The sequence below is a fragment of the Penaeus chinensis genome, chromosome 36 (assembly GCF_019202785.1).
Source record: "Penaeus chinensis breed Huanghai No. 1 chromosome 36, ASM1920278v2, whole genome shotgun sequence".
NCBI classification, from domain to species: Eukaryota; Metazoa; Arthropoda; class Malacostraca; order Decapoda; family Penaeidae; genus Penaeus; species Penaeus chinensis.
In genome coordinates, this window is record NC_061854.1 from 32,528,761 (window position 1) to 32,548,760 (window position 20,000).

A 20,000-nucleotide genomic window follows, 5' to 3' on the forward strand; every position below is an offset into this window, starting at 1 on the left:
GTAAGGCGATGTTTATGGATTTACAGAATGGCCAATGGCCAAAACAAATATATGTACCAGATATCAAAGGTCACACAGCATTATGGCAAAGTATTGTGGCGAAAGGGTAAATACGTTAACGATTTGGATAAGTGGACAGAAGGGGATGAAGAAGAGAAGGAAAAGGAGAGAGGGAGAAGAAAAGACCCTGTAAAATTAGATGAGGCGAGGCAAGGGTGATCTCTATAAAACAGTAAAGTGGTAAAACAAATGTTAAAAACAATAAAGGCAATAAAAGTAATAAAATATACGAAACACTTCACTAAAACGAATAAATAAACAAAGGCATCGAATCACTGTCACTTTCCGAGGAAATAACTTGACAAATATCTCTCACTTCCAGCCTTCACAACCATGTAGCTTTAAGAAAGGGAGGCCCAATCCAGGGATTCCTGAAGCAACCCTGCATGCACAAGACCAATTCCCGAATCCTCCCGCCTGCTTGTCCCTCCCCACATATGGTTCTTTCGTAGGCCTTTAATTATGATAAAACTAACGTTAAAATCAAGTTAGAAATACAAGATACTAGTGTAATAAAACTGGTAAAATAATTAACTTAAAATAAATAAATAAATAAACTTCATAAAAGAACCATTGTGAAACTTGTGAAAGTACGTAAAACTCAGTAAAATTTAATTTAAAAAAAGTGAAGATGATTCTTTTTTAATTATTATTAAATTTAATAAAAATGTTGATTTTTCGGTACATAAGGATGGCTTATAATAAAATAATAGCTGCTCTTGAAAATGTAAAACTCAAAGGAATTCCATTCTAGCTCGCGGCTGCTTGTTTGAGGAGAGAGAGAGGTACCAGAAAGACAAATCAAATAAACATTTACTAAAAAACTAAAATAATACGATACAGCAGCGGTCCATGGCAATACCGTTCTCGGGCATCCTCCTCACTCGCGGGATAAAACGCTCGTGCCCTGGGCGAAGTGAAGGCGACCGAAGTTCACGTTGCGATATGAAGGGAGATGTAAGGGAGCTCCTGACAATGTAAAGTAGTCTCTTCCATAGTCTTCGACGAACGTACAAGGCAAAATGTCACTACGCCGCGGCTCTGACAGGAGTGTGTTGCCACCTCGAGTTCGTCGGTTTCCATTAGAGGGTAACATTCGTATGGCTGAGGCAGAGGTGGAGGTGAGAGGAGATATTTAACATTGATTTATACCTCCTGGAGTGAGACGACGTGATACTGTGGAGTCGTTCACTACACAACAACGAGCAAGGGATTGGCGGGGACGGCAGTTGTGAATATACGGAGGTACTCTAATGCATGTATGTGCGAAGGAAAGATTTCTTGTGATACATTGTACGGCATCCTTAGACATTAACAAACAAACAAACAAAAACAAAAATTCAGCGGATGATTTTAGTTGCAATGCTTGTTGTACCAAAACCTACCTGATATATGAAGCTCCACGAAAAAGGCCAAAATCCTTCAGGTAAGGGGACCATCTCATGATTCTGCTTCTAAGTCTACAGGTGTTGCAGGCCGAGGCTGTGCGCCGTCTAACATATGCTCACTTTGATCATCTATATATCTGAAGAGCTAACAAAGTGGTTATTATACCGTGTCGCGCAATCTGTTTAAAGTCCCTTAATAAAGTCGTAGCTCATGACCAATTAATATGTAGTTTATGATACTTTAGCATTCACACTCTATGCGTTTCTTGACTAAAGACGTCCTATTTTGACAGCCACTCCATGTATGCACATGCACAGCTAAATAGATACATATGTACTCAAACGTGCACATGTATAATTCACACACACACAAAACAGATATAAACACGAGCATGTATTCTGAAATAGGCGGTTACCATTTTACCATATTTCGGATCACTTCGCTATGGCGATCTAACAGTTGTTAGAAAGGGTAGGGATCACTTTTATAAAACAAACCGATCGTGATATTTTAATGTAACATACGGTATTAGAAGGGTAAAATTTGTATTGTTTTAGTCTAAAGTAATGGCAGATAAATGATAGAAAATTAAGTGTGATGATTGACTGGAATACACTTTCCTCCCACATTTTTGTTCGATCGCAAAACAAGAAAAAAAATCGAAATGCGCAGTGAACTACGAGTCAGGATTTTGATTTCAAAAATAATATTTATTTTATTTATTGAACATTTTCTGCCGCGTCAACGTCTAAGTTCATTAGCAGCGCATTCAAACTATAGTGATAGTGATAGCGTGAGGCCAGTTAAGGATGTGACATGAAAGGTTATATGGCGCTATGGTAGAGTAGCGAAAAGGGTTAGGAATGAGTTACTGATTAGGGTAAAGTTACAGGTTGAACAGTACTAGAGGGTAGTTTGGTAGTGAAAAGGGCAGAGAGGGGGAGCTGATGGGGTATAGTATAAGGCAAAGGTTGTTAGAAGGGAAGGAGTTAAGGTAGTAGGGAGCATTTCTGATCAAAGTACTGTGGCGAAAACGGCAATAATGAGTTTAACGATTAGGATAAGTGGACAGAAGAAGGGGCTGAAATAGGAGAAGGAAAGACCATTGCAAAATTAGTTGAGGCGAGGGCTGAGGGCAAGGTAGGGTAAATCCCCTACAATGGGCCTCAGTCCCCGTCAAAACGAGCAAGTTATTGGAGGGGTCCGAAATAGATATTTAGTTTTTTAAGTGACCCTGGTGATTACTCTGTTGTCATATTATGGATGCGACAATAAAACTCGAAATGCGGTAATGTAGTTCCCTTCGCATGACTTTGCATGAGATCTTTTCGCCAAAAGACTGAAAACAATAACTCTAAGAAAATGTTTTACAAGGGTGCGACCCTGCTGAATCTCAAGTTAGTGTGCAAGCCCGTTTTCTATTATAAAAAGGGGGAAATCAGTTGTCAAATAGAGGAAATGCAATTTGCTTTAGTATTCAAATGTGTTGATCTTCAGTGGTTCCTGAGAATTTACGGTTTTTCCTATAAAAAACAGAAAATGCTTGGAAATACGAGGTTTTCCGAGTATTCATTCAATAGTCAAATACAGATAACTCAATAAATTTTATGTTATACTTTTATCATATAATCTACAAAAAAATATGAAATACTAAATGAATTTATTAAATGAATGCATCTAAGGTACAAGGTTTGTCTTGCTGCGCTGTCGCCTGATTACTTAACGCGAGATGGTAGTAGTTGTAGTGTTCTGAGTCGTGGTCAATGGAGAGCCTGGGGTCGGAGAATCGGGAGATTTTGAGTTGATGGGGCCATTTGATGAAGGGGCAAGCCTCATTGCCCCTATCTAGGGTATAACATCATTATTGGGCATTGTAAACCTAGAATATGTTGGGTAGAGAAATCACCCCTCAGGGTCCCCATGGGAGGTAAGGGCTAAACAACAAAAACAGGGGAATACCGTGCCCATGGCTCCTTCAGGCCGTTCAGGACTGACACAAAGTCTGCCTTTCATCCTTTCACAGCACGGCTCTCACACCTCAGGAAGTGGATAGTTGGAGAAGGGACGGAAACAAAAAGGCAGGAGGGAAAAAGACCGTGGAAAATTAGTTGAGTCGAGGGCTTGAGGCCCAAGGCAAAGGAGATCCCAGCATTGGGCCCCAGTCCTCGCCTCCTAACCCCCACCCCCCCACGACAACAACAGGCAAGGGATTGGGGGGGGGGGGGGAGATAAATGAATATTTCGGATTTTGCTGGGCTTGTTCTCAAACTTTAGTATCTTTTCCGCGAATTTCCTCATACCTTTCTTAAAGATATACCTGCTGCCACCTCCTTCTGGTATTTAGAGCTCTCTTACAATTTTACAAAAGAAGTCTTCAGAATAATGTTCAAAATTACACATCCCATTGTGTGTGAAATGTCAATGCCCACTCCCGTTTACTAACATACACACACACACACACACATATGTATGTATATATTTGTACACATGTATATATATGTATATATATGTATATATATACATATATATGTATATATATGTATATATGTATATATATGTATATATATATATGTATATATACGTATATATTATATTGTGTATATATACATATATATATATTATATATATGTATATATATACATATATATGTATATATATACATATATATGTATATATATACATATATATATGAATGTATATGTATATATATGTATATGTATATATATGTATGTGTATATGTATGTATATGCATATATGTGGAAATGTATGTGTATGTATATGTATATATATGTATATATGTATATATACATATATATGTATATATATGTATATATACATATATATGTATCCATACATATATATGTATATATACACATATATATGTATATATATACATATATGTTTATATACACATATATGTAAATATACATATATGTATATATGTACATATACATATATATACATATACATATATATTTGTGTGTATATGTATATATATGCATATATGTATATATATGCATTTATATGTATACATATGCATATATATATGTATACATATGCATATATATGTATATATATGCATATATATATGTATATATATGTATATATATGCATATATATGTATATAAATGCATATAAATGCATATATATATGTATATATGTATGTGTATATGTTTATATATATGTATATATATATGTATGTATATATATGTATATGTATATATATATGTATGTATGTGTATATATATATATATTTATGTGTGTATATATATGGATATATGTATGTATATGTATATATATGTATGTATATGTATATATATATGTATGTGTATATATATGTATGTATGTGTATATATATGTATGTATATGTATATATATATGTATGTATGTATATATATGTATGTATGTGTGTATATATATGTATGTATGTGTACATATATATGTATGTATATGTGTATATATATGTATGTGTGTATATATATGTATGTGTATATATATGTATGTATGTATATATATATATATATGTATGTATATGTGTGTATATATATGTATGTATATGTACATATAAATGAATGTATATGTATATATATGTATATGTATATATATGTATGTTTATGTATGTATATGCATATGTTTATATGTATATGTATATATATGTATGTATGTGTATATATATTTATATGTGTATATATGTATGTATATGTATATATATATGTATGTGTGTGTATATATATGTATGTATATGTATCTATATGTATGTATATGTGTGTATATGTGTATATATATATGTATGTATATGCATATATATATGTATGTATATGCATATATATATGTATGTATATGCATATATATATATGTATATGCATATATATATGTATATGTATATATATATATGTATGTATATGTGTATATATATGTATATGTATATATATATGTATGTATATGTATATATATATTTATGTATGTATATGTATATATATATTTATGTATGTATATGTATATATAAATTTATGTATGTATATGTATATATATATTTATGTATGTATATGTATATATATATTTATGTATGTATATGTATATGTATATATATTTATATATGTATATGTATATATTTATTTATGTATGTATATTTATATATATATTTATGTATGTATATGTATATATATTTATGTATGTATATGTATATATATATTTATGTATGTATGTATGTATGTATGTATGTATGTATGTATATATTTTTTTATTGGGGGGGGGGGGGGAGACAGAATACACGGAAATAGTCAATTTATAGAAACCAGTTCAGTAATTCAATCCAGTTTATTTACAGCATCAAAGAAAATATCTACACATCTATAAAGGAATAGCAACACTGCAGATCCAATTGCTTGTCACGGGAGTATTGAGGACCAGGAACAATGCAATCTTCAATATGATCAGGGATTCAACAAGACAAATAGTACTGTGACTCATTCACATCAGCATCAGTATCTGAAACAAATTAAGAACTAATATTAGTAAGCTACAACAAAAATATGATCTCACTGTACATAAGGAAGTATTCAGATTTACAATATGACATCAATGGCTGTCAGGAGAACGAAAGTATTAAAACATCATGTGGATAAGACTATAACACCATAAATACACATGGGTTTCTTAAAGTTACTGAATAACAAAAGCAAAATTTACCTTCACACCGAGATGAAAAATCATTGGTCCTTTCCCATAGGCTGGATCTGCTTCATTCACGATCAAAATTAAAACCCATGGTCCAAACATCTGTCAAAGATGGATATCTAAATAGATATAAAATATCTACATACCTTTTTTATGTATTTTATATTGTATCAGCAAATAATGTTGACATCATCAACTGTCAGGAGAACGAAAGTATTTCACATCATTTAAAAATGGTAAAAACTGGTGTAGGTAGAATTTATTAGTTACTATTTTAAGAGGACAGTAATGCACTTAACAGGTTGGTAATGACTGGCTAAATGCAAAATATGTAAATGCCAGAATATATGTAAAATGTCCAAAAAATATAAAATTATGTCTAACTCATCTGAATAGAAAAGAAATAATCAACAACTTGTTAAGGACATCACTGCCTTTTTACATACTACAAGGTGTCTGAATGTTAAGTGCCAATCACACTAGCACCCCACCCCCCACCCCATCCTTTGACATCTAACCTCAATCCTCAAGCTGATAGTGCACTATCTTCATGCCACATATGCTTTTTTCCCCAGACTGAAAAATGTAATAATGATAAGCCCCTTTCAGAGTGACACTCTTCTCCGAGGAAATTACTTATTTACTTAAACAGAGTTATGAATAATCAGCAAGAAGTGAATAAAAGTAACAGAAGGAGTGCTTTTTTTTCTTCATTTCTTTACCAAAATAATTTTAGGAATGACTAGGAAGCAGTTATTCCATGGAAGAGAAAGATCCTCATAATTTGATTACTACAGATTTTTATCTTGTCACCATTGATAATACTAATTCGCACATATTACAGAACTCCTAACACAACTAATAAAACAGTGATATGAGCACATAGCAGTTATTCTGTCTTGGTATACTGACTGCAAGACAGAATGCTGGCCCTAATATCCAAAAGTTTCAGCTATATCCCACGCACCCGAATCATTATAGCACAACAGCAGACCACAGCAATTTGGGCTGGTTGAGGGAAGTTGGAAAATGTGCTAGTGTTAACCCAATGGCGACGGGTCACGGCTATCGCCGTCATAACAATACGCACGATGTGAGGCGTGCGGCTGTCCGCAGCGGCGCCGCGCCAAAACGCCCCGAGGCAATGATTCGGCTTGATGTACCGAATTCACGCGCTCAGAGTCGGCGCGCTGCCGCCGTTCGCCAGAGCGTAGAGTTTTTTTTAATTTCCTATACCCGGCGCCATTGGGTTAAGAGCCCCTTAAGTGTAAGCATGTATGTGTAAAAGTATTAAAAGTTTGAAAATACCTTGACTTGAATGACTAAGGCAGCTGTTGCAATGGCTGCATGGATAACCTTTGGTAACTGCTACATCTGTGGAAGAGCAATAAATTATGAAACCAAAACTGTTGCTACAACTTCATGTGCTTTGATTCTCACATATCAGTGTTCATTTGACATCAAACACTATCAGGAGAACGAAAGTAATAAGAAACATCACATGAAACAGTATTATTGGTGCCCACCAAATCCCACTGTCACAATCTACTTCCAGAAATACAAACTGACATTTTACCTTAGTTCATCCGAGGAAGAGCAGCCATTTCATCAAGTGGATCCCATTTATACCATTTCAACCTGTTAAAAGCATTTAAAAATAGTAAAGCACAACAATAAACCATCAATAATATACTTCTGTAAACTTCATCAGTTAATAATCAACATCAAAATAATGTTATCAGGAGAACGAAAGTAAAAAGCACATCACATGAAGGAAACTTGGAAAGGTATAGTTATATGACAAGATTTTTTGGTAAACAATGTAAAGACATGACTGTTTGCTGTGACGCCTAGTAAATGTTAACATAATACATACTTCAACAGTTTATCACTCCTTGAAGTGTCAGCCTTATGATGCCGACATTTACTGGAATACCTGTTATAGGATATTGGAAAAGGATTAGACTAAAATCTCATAAAAGTCAGATTCAATTGAGCAATGTCTTTTTTTAATTCAGCAAATCTGTGACATCAAAATACTGTCAGGAGAACGAAAGTAAAGATACATCATGTGAAAGAATGAACTGTTATAAAGGCCTACTGAAAATCACTAGAAAGCCCTTACCATTTTCAATTAATTCTTCAGTATGGCTTGAAAAATGCAGATCCTTGTTTGCTCTATTTAAAGAAAAGATGAATAAATGTGGGAACAGAAATTATATAACATGTATATAAACAAATTATTTTCATCAGTTAATAAATGACATCAAAAGGCTGTCAGGAGAACGAAAGTATTGAAACATCATTAAAAAATATTCAAGAGTAACACGTTTTTAATCCATTCGCCCACTGTAATACACATTTATTTATTGTATTTACACATAGATGGCTCTACTCTACAAGTTTTAAACCCCAAATAGCCAGTTATCAGAACTACCAATCTCAGCTGTTTACCCTTTACCTTCACTTTAGGAAAGGGTCTTTTGTATCATTTCATTGTCTAAAATATTTTAATGACAATTTAATAATCATAACATCAGTAACAATAATAGCAGTATTGATAGGAATGGTATAATAAGAAAAAATACATTTTCCCACCAATTCAAGGAATGGGGAAATCAAGATCAGTAACTAGGGCCTGCTGATAGACTCCTTGCTGGCTGAGCACACGTGGAGCCATCTGTATGTAACAAAATTCACCAAAAACTACAGGGGACAGAACATAAATCCGGGGCGAATGGGTCAAGTCCCAAGCGTCAAGCAATTACGGCAATTAGTAAATTGCAACAAGCTTACCTCATACAGCTGAATGATGGTGTGACAAGTCTTGTAACCAATGCCCCAATTCCTGTCAAAATACAAAATACCTTTCTGAAACCATATAAACACTTTTAAAGTACAAACATATACTGAAATCAGTTTATGTTTGACATCAACATCAGTCAGGAGAACGAAAGTAATTAATCATCATAATGAACAGGTTTCATATTTCCTCAGATCTTTTGCTTAACAAAATAACAATAAATAAGCCACACACACAATATCTCTGGTAAAAATTACCAATTACATTGGTTATACATTGTATTTAATCTTTTCAATCATCATAAATGTATAAATACTGTACATTATTTTATCACACATTTCACTTCAATTAAATCAAGAACATCCATTACAAAAAAAAAACTTGGACATCAACATACCAAAAGTAGGCCTTGCAGTATCTGGATCTTAATGCTTACATTCTGTAAAAAATATATGGAAATGACATATGGCTAATATTCATAAAAAATTACAGCCTTACTTATTCAAAATCAGATAGACATCGACATCAATTTTTGTCAGGAGAACGAAAGTACTGGAACATCATTATATGAAAACCTTAGTTTAAGAGATTACAAATATTTTTTTCTGAACTATCCTCAAATATAACTTTTGTCAAGTATTCTACACATCAATGATAGGTTTTGTAAGTATTAAGCAGAAATTATACCACATGTAAAGGTTTTACTTACAGTTAAATACAGAGAGCAGATCTGCAGCATCCATAGTTATTTGGTGAATGAAGATAGGCATGACAATCTGCAAATGACAAATGATGGTGAAACTTCTACAATTAAGTATATATCTAGAGAATTGCATAGAACTTAGTATCATAAAATAACAAGATGTAAAGACAACAATGATCATCTATATCATGATGCTTAGTAAATATCCCCTCATATTCATAAACATACCTCTCTCTAATACATATTGCTCCTTGAACAGTCAGTCTTATGATGAAAAGTCGATCTGTAATAGCTACCTGTTAAGATATATTGGGAACTGATTAGGTTATAAGTTTACACAAGACTGAGTTAATCATGCTTTATTTTTAAATTCAGTATACGGAAGACATCAAAAAACTGTCAGGAGAACGAAAGTATAGATACATCATATGAAATAATAATTTGGGAAAGCTTTAAAAAACAGAAAAATAACAAGAAACACCTTACCTATGATATGCAAAATGTAGATCTTGCTTTCAGGAATTTGGATTTCAACACCTGCCAAAAATATGGAAATGACATATGGTATCACTTCAAATAAAACCTTAATTAAAGTAAACCGTATCTAAAATCAATTAAAAGATTGACATCAAATTCAGTCAGGAGAACGAAAGTCATGGAACATCATAAGAAAAATTAAGATGGTATTTCTTCTAAAAGAATGACCAGAGAGCAATAAATTTTTGCAAAGCTTTAAAAATATATGAAATAATAAGAGATATCTTACCTTTTTTTCAATGAACTTTTGCAGGAAGTCTTGCAAAATGCAGATCCATATTACATCTGTTAATTAAAAAAAAAAAAATGAAGGAACAAAACCTAACACTAAATCATACATTACAATTATTTTAATCAGTTAATAAAATGACATCAAATGTCTTCAGGAGAACGAAAGTAATTAAGCATCATTAAAAAAAAAAAAATACAGAAGAGCAATTCAAGCTTACAAGTCAAAAGTTTCAAGTGATTTCAGAAATTGGTAAATCTGAATAAGCTTACCTAATATTGCTGATCACCCACAGTCTTGTAACATAGATCCTGTCAAAAATAGAAAAAAGTATATAGAAATTATATAAAAGAATTTTTCTTAGTATTAGTACATTCCAAAGTCAGTTTTATGATTGACATCAAAAAGTTGTCAGGAGAACGAAAGTAATGAACCATCATATTGAGCAGGATGTAACGGCCATTTAACCAACTACCTCAGCAGATAATTGCATGTGGTCTGCTTAACATACTGCACCTAGGCACCAAAATCAAGAGTTGGGACAAACTATGAATTCACTACATAGAAGTGGCTCTTTGTGAGCTCACAGTGCCAGTTCAGTGACTCCAGTTTTTGTTATATGTGCATCCCCATTCCCTGGAGTTTTATTCTAGTGTTGGAAGATTAACTTTGCACTTAGATGCATGGGATCCTGACTCTCATGCCATTTAGAGCACCTTGAAAAATCTACTCAAAGCTATGTAAACCATCAAATTATTAAAAGCTTCAGAATCATACTTACGATAAGGATGAAGCCTTGCAGAATCTGGATCTCACAGCTTACATCCTGTCAAATATACAAGGAAATGATATAGTACCAATTCATGAAAACTTCTAAGTGCAGTGTTATTTATTTAAAGTCAGTTAAAGATTGACATCAATTTTTGTCAGGAGAACGAAAGTAATGAAACATCATGTGAACTTTGACTAAAGAATTAACATTAACGTGTTTACAGCAGAATTCAATATAAACTTTATAAAGGTATCTACCAGTACAATACTAATAAATTTTAAAAATAATATATGTTAAGCCTTTATTACAGGTAGAGGTTATACTTACAGGCTCATCAACAGCAGTGCTGATCTACATCCTACTTAAATACTGTTGAATGAAGAAAAGGGGGACTACTGCACCAAACCACAACCTGTAAATAGCAATAGGAGAAAACTTTCAACACCTAAGTTAACATTTACTCCAGAATCACATAATACAACATTAGATAAACAAAATAAATCAGTCATTAGGCAAACTTACCTGAATTTGGACCCTTATCTATTCCTGGTTTTCTGCTTCATAGGGCTATTTCACATCTTGCAGTACAAACTAAATTATTCTTATGGAAGTGTCTAGCATCTTCCTCCTGCATGGTGTCGCCTGTCAAAAGCTTTCTTGCTCATGAATACCAAAGTAGCTGATGTGACAGTGCAGCACCAATGACTGGTAATTTCATTCAATGTTGTCATGGGTTTCTTGTCTATGGACGGGTTAATTCTATACTGTACTTAAATAGTACTTCTGTGTGTGATGAATTGTCTAATCATCTTTGACTTTCTCACGAGTTTCAAGCTTTATATTACAAGTATTTAATCCAAAAGCACACAAATAAACCTGATAATAAGAATTAAAAAAGAGGAAAGGCAAGAAGCATCCTGTTAGATATGAAGCATATCTGGATGCAAAATAATCATTATATGGATCTAATAAAACAAATGAGAAGATGGTACCAATTTATTAACCGATTCCTCTACAGATCCTCTCAGTGATGATGATTAATAACCAAGAACAATTAAAATATTTCATAAATCATATTCTTCATATACATTCAACTCTTCACAAGTGCTTTCTGGGGCCCACCCATTCCACTACAAAGCATAGCCAAAATGGACTGTATAAAAAACATGCAGTATACTAATGGCAAAGCACTAACAAAGCCTTGCTTTGTAGTAAACAGGCAGGCCCCAGCAGACCTTTCCTTGCAGAGGGGGAGGAGGTCGGGATAATCAACGACAATACTTCAACAGCCACATGAATGCTGACCAGAACGTCAAACAAGATGAGGCTTGCTGGCTGCCATCTGTTCCAGAGACAATTCTCATTAAAAGAATGTACGTATGGTAATACTTAAAATGGATTTATATAGAGTATTAAATTACACATGTAATTCTTCTATAAAAATAGAAAACACATCTGACATGAAGGTTTTCATATTTCTCATAATCATGAATAAAATTGGTTTCACAAAACCAAGGAGACCATAAAGTCTGTTAATCCCTTTATTAAACTGCTTACCTTGGGTGTGAATCCTCTTTAATCTCTCTCTCGTCGCTGGTCTCGGCGGTCTCTTCGTTCTCCCCAGCTACCCTTCTCACGACGGTCACGGTACCCACCGCCCTTTGAACAAAAAATTAATCATATAGGCACTATGTTTTCAACCAAAGGATTAATTTCCCAGAAAAAAGAGGACAGCACAAAGAAAAGCAAATCAGAAAAAGATAAATCTTCCATTTGTCAACACCTGTAAATGCTTCCTTTCAACATTACCTGCATTCCGCGGGCGAAAAAGGGCTTCTGGTCCAAGATACGCTCATTGTTCTCCACCAAGTTATAGAGCTTATCTGCCAGTTGCAGTGAGAGTGACTGCAATGATGAAGGCTCTGTGCGATGCATCACAAGGCAGGAAGTTGGCTCATCAAGGGATGCCTGAAATGAACATGTGAATTCAGAAACCATGTAGCCTTACCTGAACATTATTCATCCACTACTGCATAAAAAATGACAGATAAATGATGGACATATGAGTAATCATTTCTCACCATAATTTCCTCATTGATGATCATCTTGCTAATAATGGCATGCACAGTCCCATGGAGCAACTCAAACATCTCTGACAGCTTGATAAGGGAGATGGAGTCATAAACATGAGAGTAGGTGAAAAGATATGTGCGCAGGCTCTCCTCTTGGATTTTGCCTCCCAGCATGGTGCGCACACGGTCAGGTTCGTGGAACAAGTCCCACACCTTAGAGTTCATCTTGTCATTCAGCAAGAGATTCCTGAAGAAACCATTTGTTAGTGGCTATTCATAAAAAGAATACAACATATTTATATTAAACACCGACTGAACTGATAAACTGTACATATCCTATACTTCCTACCACACCAGATTTGCAGCTAGAGTACACTATACAACTTGCCCACCTGCATTGCTTCCAGTTGCCATTGCGCATGGCCTTGGAGGCGGCCACCACGTGTTCCCTCATACTCTCCGGAGGGCCTACCAGAGACTGACGCTCTGAATTCTTCAGCTGATGGTGGAATGACTTGGAGATCATACGCCTACGAGCATCAAATTCATGGGCAGCCATGTAGGGGATTTCAATAAGCATGGCTGAGACCAAATAAACGCACTCCAGCATCTAAGAAAAAATGTGGGAAAATTCTAGATGAAACCAATGCAATATATTCATTCAAAAGTTTACATACTGATCCATACCTTTTCCAACAAATGTTTAATCAATAAAAGTAAAGAAAGCACTGTAACCTTACCTCCAGATTAATGTGTTGATGGAAAGGAATTTGCCTCTGCTTTTCCTGCTTCTCCTGCTCGGTGGTTCGCTCATGTTGTCGCTATACAGGAACAAACTTTATTAGTATCCCTCCATATTTATTAACTTAAACATTTTAAATTGTCAGTAAACCCACATTTACACCTCTATTTCAAATATCATATAACAAATAAGGAAAGTAATCTAAAACACTCCTTACCTGGGGAAGAAGGCCCTGTGCAAGAAGTTCCTTTGCACGACCACCAGACTGGATGTCCAAGAGGGCATTGTGAGCTTCACGGATGTTGCCATGACGGAAGGCACACAGACCAAGCTGAACCATGGTACGATTGTACAGAATTTGGGTTGGCAGATCTGAGTGGTGGATGGTTTCCTGCAAGAAATTTGTAGAGTAAAATTATTGCAATAGACTGTCCTACCACAAAAACTTACAAGAATGTACCAAAAAATAGCTGCATACTAGATTTACTTCTTTCCAAAATAGTAGTTTTATGAATTCTTGTCAATGATGAAATGAAATAAATTTAAATAATCGTTGCCTTATCCAAAATAATAAAAGCAAAGCCCAATGTGAACAACTATCCTTTACCCACATCTATCGTAAAGTTAAGTTCCAACAATCAATCATTATAAGAAAGATTTAGAATCAACACAAGTTAGCTATGACTACTGGCAAAAAAGTAAAAGTTCAACAAAAACAAAAATTCCAGCATACCTGTAGATGAGCCATCAGCATCAGATCACGTGCTTCATACCACTTGTCATGCAGTGACATGTGGTAAATGTGACAGAGCACGGCACGTGTACGCAGACGATCTGTGTTGTCACGCACATAGATATACTTGCAGAGCCTGTCCATCTCTTCCACACTGGTGTCATCAGTTTTGGGGATCTCACCCTGAAGCAGGAGATTGGTAATTGTAATTCATATGTAAAAATAAATTCATTAATCACCAATCTCATTTTCATTTGATTTTTTGAGTGAATAACATGTGCAAAGCTATAAACCAAATAAACTATGCATATATTAAAAAGCTAGGAAAAAGCATAGTTATAATCAATTCCAGACATCCTCAAAATGTATATAAACCAATAAATAAAAGTACATATGTACATAACTATTGCCTTTTCTTACCACAGCCTGTTTGGCAGCACGAGGCTCATATTTATAGTAGAGATGCTCAATTTTCCTCAAATAGATGCGGCAGATGTCAGAGGGCATTCCGTTCTCTTCCTCATACTTCAAAAGTTTGTCAATGATAGCACAAACACGGATCTCATCACGGAGACGAACAATGTATTCATTGCTGTGAGCATCACAGGCCTTGAAAAAGAATGCATTTGCTGGTTAGTCATAGGAAGTTTATTTTTTGGGGTTTCAAATTAAAAGACTTAAAACTAGATCCTTACCACATTCCTTCCATCCCAAATTAATGCTAACATATGCAAAAAATATATTCTTGTTTTCCATTTGCAATATACCCCAAATAATATATTCATTCTACTTAAGATGAAAAACCTTACCTTAAGCAACTTGATAAATTCCTCATCCATCCGTTCGACGATAGTGAGGGCACAGCCACGCACAAGCAGGGGAGCAGTCTCCAGGCTCTCACTCTCCTCTGTGATATGCTCTCCAATGACCAGGTCTGGGTGAGCAATCATCATGTCCAGCAACTCATCGATTTTAATGAGGACCTGGAGGGATAAACAAGACAAGAAACATCTGAGCACAGCGATACCTTTACAGTGTTGTTATAGTAATAGCCTCTTATTACTCAACCCTGGCTGTGTAAGTCAGGTCAATTTATTATTCACATTTTTCTCCCTTTCTATTGTTAGTTCAGTCATTCTTCTCAAGTCTTTGTAAATTCTAAGTTTATCATTTCATTATCTCATATTCAAGAGGTCAACTTTATTTTTGTTATGCAGTATATAAAGATATTATTTCTATATCCTTATCCACTCAAAATATCATGCCCTATACTTATCAATCATTTGGTGACAAGGAATGATATGCTATATGCAGAGTGCAGTCCCCTGAGCATACCTTGTCCCACAGCTCCACTTTCATTGGGTCAGACACTGAGGGGTTGTAGTCATAGATGGACATGATGATGTTGAACTGAATCTTGATGCGGATGGCTGGTCCAAGGTTGTTCTCATCAGAGACGTTCATCAGTTCGTGTAAAAGCTCAATCTGTTCCTTCCTGTCTGTGCCCTTCTTGCCACGGGCAGCCATGATCTCATTCAGCTTCTTGTGTACAGACTGCACATTGATCTCATCATCCTTGCCAAACATCTTGGGCTTTTCCTGGTGATCACAGATAGCAAAAAATAAATAAATAAATAGAAAGAGGGCAAAAACTATCAGTCAGCAATTTACACATTCCTAACTTTTTTGCTTTAATAGATAAATGTAGAATTAAATTATCTTGGTCAACATATTTTGCTTGGCCACTGCATCATAATACATGATGAGAAATTACTATAATTAAATATTTTTCTTAGCCAAGTTTAATGGCCTAACTACACAGACTGGTAAACCAATTCAGTCTAAAAATGAAGCTAAGCCAACATCAGAATCTCTGGCAATATGAACCTACCATTGGCATAGAGGATCCTTTCTTGACAGTTTCCCAGCCACCTTCATCATCATCGCTATCCTCCTCCTTGATCTTGGTCTCTGCTGGCTTCTTCCTCCTCTTTTTTTTGCCATCATCTTCATCTCTGTCTGTTGTCTTTTTCAAGAAATGTTCCCTATAAAAGAAAATGAAATAAATGTTTTTTAGCCTATAATCACCTGTATTGAATATTCTTTTATCAAAATGAACAAAAAGTGTAGCAGTAATAAAATATTTAAAATCACACAACTGAAATATTCAACTGCCTATTTCTTTCCAGCAACAATTACCTTCTTGGCTTGCAAAACTCACAATCTTACCTCAAAGAGTATATGCCAACATCTCCATCCGAGGAAGAGGTCTCGTCATCCGAATCGGGACCCCAGTCAATGCTGTCATCGTCGTCGTCATCATCCTCCTCAATTTCCTTCTGCTTCTTGGCAGTCCTGAAATTTAATAAAATGTTCAGTTTGTAAAGAAAGTTTTACAAAAGATTTGCAGAAATATGCTTCTCTAAAAGAAATCACCCTCATTAGATATACAGATTTCATTTACAAGTATCATCTGTTTCCATAGAAGAAAATAAAATGTTAGCATAAGCATAGCAGTGAAAGAGCCCTATTTGATGAATCATCACTTAGTAAAAATTCTTCCAGTTTCCTTACTTGGTAGATGATTCTTTCTTGAAAGTATTAGAGTCCATATCAGTTTCAAAGTCACTGTCTTCATCTTCAGCCTCCTTCATCTCAGATTCAGAATCGGGAGCATCAGGGTTTTCCCGGAAGGCAGCCAAATCAGTTTCATATTCACGAGCATACTTTCTATACTTCTGGCGGAGTGTGGTCAAACTCTTGGCATTGATCTTATTCCACTTGTGTTTCCTGAAAAATGTGGAAAACATTTTGTAAGTAAAATAATACACAAAGGTATTTTACAACTTAAATTTCCTCGAGTCAACTCAAAATTAGGTACCATTATTTGACAGACATCTAAGTTTGTTTAAAAATATTCTTTGCTACCTATGTGAAAAAGTCAGAACTGGGGTTTCAGATTATTTCAGCAGACTGCTCCTACCTGGCAGCTTTGTCTTCCCACATGTCATTGATGAAGTCCTCCAGCTCCACCAGGCAACGCAGGTAGAAGCGTGGGGTCTTGCCGCTCTCTTCCTTCTGCACAACAGGAAGGGCCTTTGTATATGCACGGCACAGGTCCTCAAAACCTGTAAAAGCACATCTGTTATTCCATGCCTAAACTATTTATCAATCAAATCTTTGATATAATCTGATAGAATATAATACACATACACATGAATACATTATCAAATAAAGTATTCACACAGTTATTCATACAATGTTAACACTATCTTAGTTTGAAACTTACATAAATTTTAATCTTTTCACCTTCTCTTCACAACACAAACTTACTTGAGAGCACACTGTACAAGTCCCTGGCTGACTTGTAGTTCTTGATGCTCTTGATGATGTTCTTGAGCTCTTCATAGCGCTTCTCCTTGGCTGAGCGGACGACACGTTTGGTGTCTTCCTCATCTTCACTAAACTGGAAAAGAAGACGTTACTGGCTATGCAACTTTAACCATGTCCTTCCAAATTACAAAAGATAATCTCATAAATCCTAATAATGTGACACTCCTCACTTAGTTCAACAATATGTAATGATATACACAAGAACCATAAAAAAAACTAAATTAAATATTGCCTTGCAAAGAAAGTTATGTACTTTGTCACAATTTTATCTCATTTATTCTCTGGACCAACTCAATACAGACTTGCGTGATATTCTTAAGTACTGCTGGCAAAAATGCTGACAAAAATGTTATTCCACTAAAAAAACATTACTCAAGCATACAATTAGATTCAAATTACCGCGCCCAAAAATCTGACATCGAGAATAATTCACAGGAAAAGTAAAAGGTGGGGGAGGAAAAAAAAGAGAGAAGAGAGGTAAAAGAAAAAAGGACGAAGCCTCACCACGAAGGCAGCCCCGGAGATGGCTGGCTCCTTAACGGTCTCCTCCTCGCTCGACTCGGACTCGGTCTCAGAGTCGGACATGAAGAAACGGGAAGTCATGTTGGCGGCTTCTTCTGTCCTTCCGCGTTATATCTGTGGAAAGACGAGTAGTTCACGACAAGCAAACCAACAAACAAACCACAAACCAACAAACAAACCACACGTTCACATACCAGATTTTCAAGGAATTATTTGAAGCAGATCAGCAACACAAGATTAATTTACGTTCAAGCTTCCTATATAATGCACGAAGTTACTCTACTCGTGTTAAATTTGTTAATAAAGACTAGATATTTCATCGTCCTTCCTAGTAATGATGCAACAGAAACTTGCACCTTGTTTAACCACACATACCCTCCTAACAATTCGTCCTCACGAACTCACACGCACTCCAACAACTAAAAGACCAAAAGGATTGAGGAAAAACGGCATAAAATGTGTTAATGGAGTCTTATTTCCTCAAAAGTAAAAAGAAATCTGCTTTCCTCTCCCGGCAGCTGCTGTCAAGACGCCACGCCGGAACTACTATCACACTTTAAATCCCCTTTTCGCTACAATCTAGCTATAGGACACACTCGCAAATACTCCTCTCCTCCTTTTATATAACCTATATACTTATCTACGGCGTTCGGATGGACCAAAAAGGGGGAAATGAGGGATATTCACGACATTTCCTCTCACTTACAATGTGTTTTGGCGAGAGGCTCGGCCAAGAAGGAACGTTAAGGCGGCGGACAGAAATTTTGCTTGTATCTTCTTCTCTGAGTTGATAATATTATTATTTTTAAAGATCAATTATTTAAGCTATTGTCGATTGATTTGAGTTATGGATAGCCTAAAGCAAAAGAACTAATAACTTGTACTTTTTATTTTCTCGGTAAATATGTAACAGTTTCCCCCGCGTAAATTCAACACGTGCATTGGGGGGGGGGGGGGGGGGGGGACATAATAAATAATACATCAACAAGATGTAAGAACTTTATCATTATCTTTTATAATTACTGATAGATAATCGCATTAACATGATGAAAAGAAAGATAAAAGTCTCACGTGTAAGTAAAACACGAGTATGAAACATGGAAAATTTCCAATAAAAGCGCACAAAAATACATAAATAAATAAAGCAATGGAGAGTGACGGAAGTAACATCGAATGGGATGACAGAATTGGTATCATTAATTAGAAAGCAATCAACACCGCATTAATACAGCAAGGTCGCAGAAGGAATTCGAAAGTTCTAGAAATAATTGGCTTCGCTGGAGGCTTTCTGTCGCACAAACCTCGAAAAAAGACATCTGAAAGCGGGGGCTTCCGGCGGTTCTGTGCATTAAACTAATTTTTATAAGT

The 20,000-nt window shown here is 35.2% G+C and overlaps 1 protein-coding gene and 1 long non-coding RNA gene across 2 annotated transcripts; both read right to left on the minus strand.

Annotated features, from left to right (window-relative positions):
* Nucleotides 1-5,751: 5,751 nt before the first annotated feature.
* On the minus strand, nucleotides 5,752-11,650 carry LOC125045111. The gene is made up of 15 exons (XR_007116526.1): nucleotides 11,498-11,650; nucleotides 11,180-11,224; nucleotides 10,671-10,709; nucleotides 10,399-10,454; nucleotides 10,119-10,169; nucleotides 9,861-9,928; nucleotides 9,639-9,705; nucleotides 9,327-9,368; nucleotides 8,923-8,974; nucleotides 8,252-8,304; nucleotides 8,003-8,062; nucleotides 7,703-7,764; nucleotides 7,435-7,500; nucleotides 6,139-6,228; nucleotides 5,752-5,937 (listed from the first exon to the last, which is right to left on the minus strand). It is a non-coding gene; the product is annotated as an uncharacterized LOC125045111 (long non-coding RNA).
* A 502-nt stretch (nucleotides 11,651-12,152) lies between these two features.
* On the minus strand, nucleotides 12,153-19,380 carry LOC125045108 (eukaryotic translation initiation factor 3 subunit C-like). The gene is made up of 18 exons (XM_047642218.1): nucleotides 19,339-19,380; nucleotides 18,615-18,746; nucleotides 18,051-18,183; nucleotides 17,701-17,845; nucleotides 17,292-17,507; nucleotides 16,947-17,072; nucleotides 16,609-16,762; nucleotides 16,053-16,316; nucleotides 15,527-15,700; nucleotides 15,138-15,326; nucleotides 14,718-14,900; nucleotides 14,202-14,375; nucleotides 13,983-14,063; nucleotides 13,635-13,852; nucleotides 13,252-13,489; nucleotides 12,980-13,138; nucleotides 12,728-12,829; nucleotides 12,153-12,512 (listed from the first exon to the last, which is right to left on the minus strand). The coding sequence occupies exons 2-17, from the start codon at nucleotides 18,711-18,713 to the stop codon at nucleotides 12,746-12,748; spliced, it is 2,637 nt and encodes an 878-aa protein (XP_047498174.1). The 5' UTR covers nucleotides 18,714-18,746; nucleotides 19,339-19,380; the 3' UTR covers nucleotides 12,153-12,512; nucleotides 12,728-12,745.
* Nucleotides 19,381-20,000: the final 620 nt, after the last annotated feature.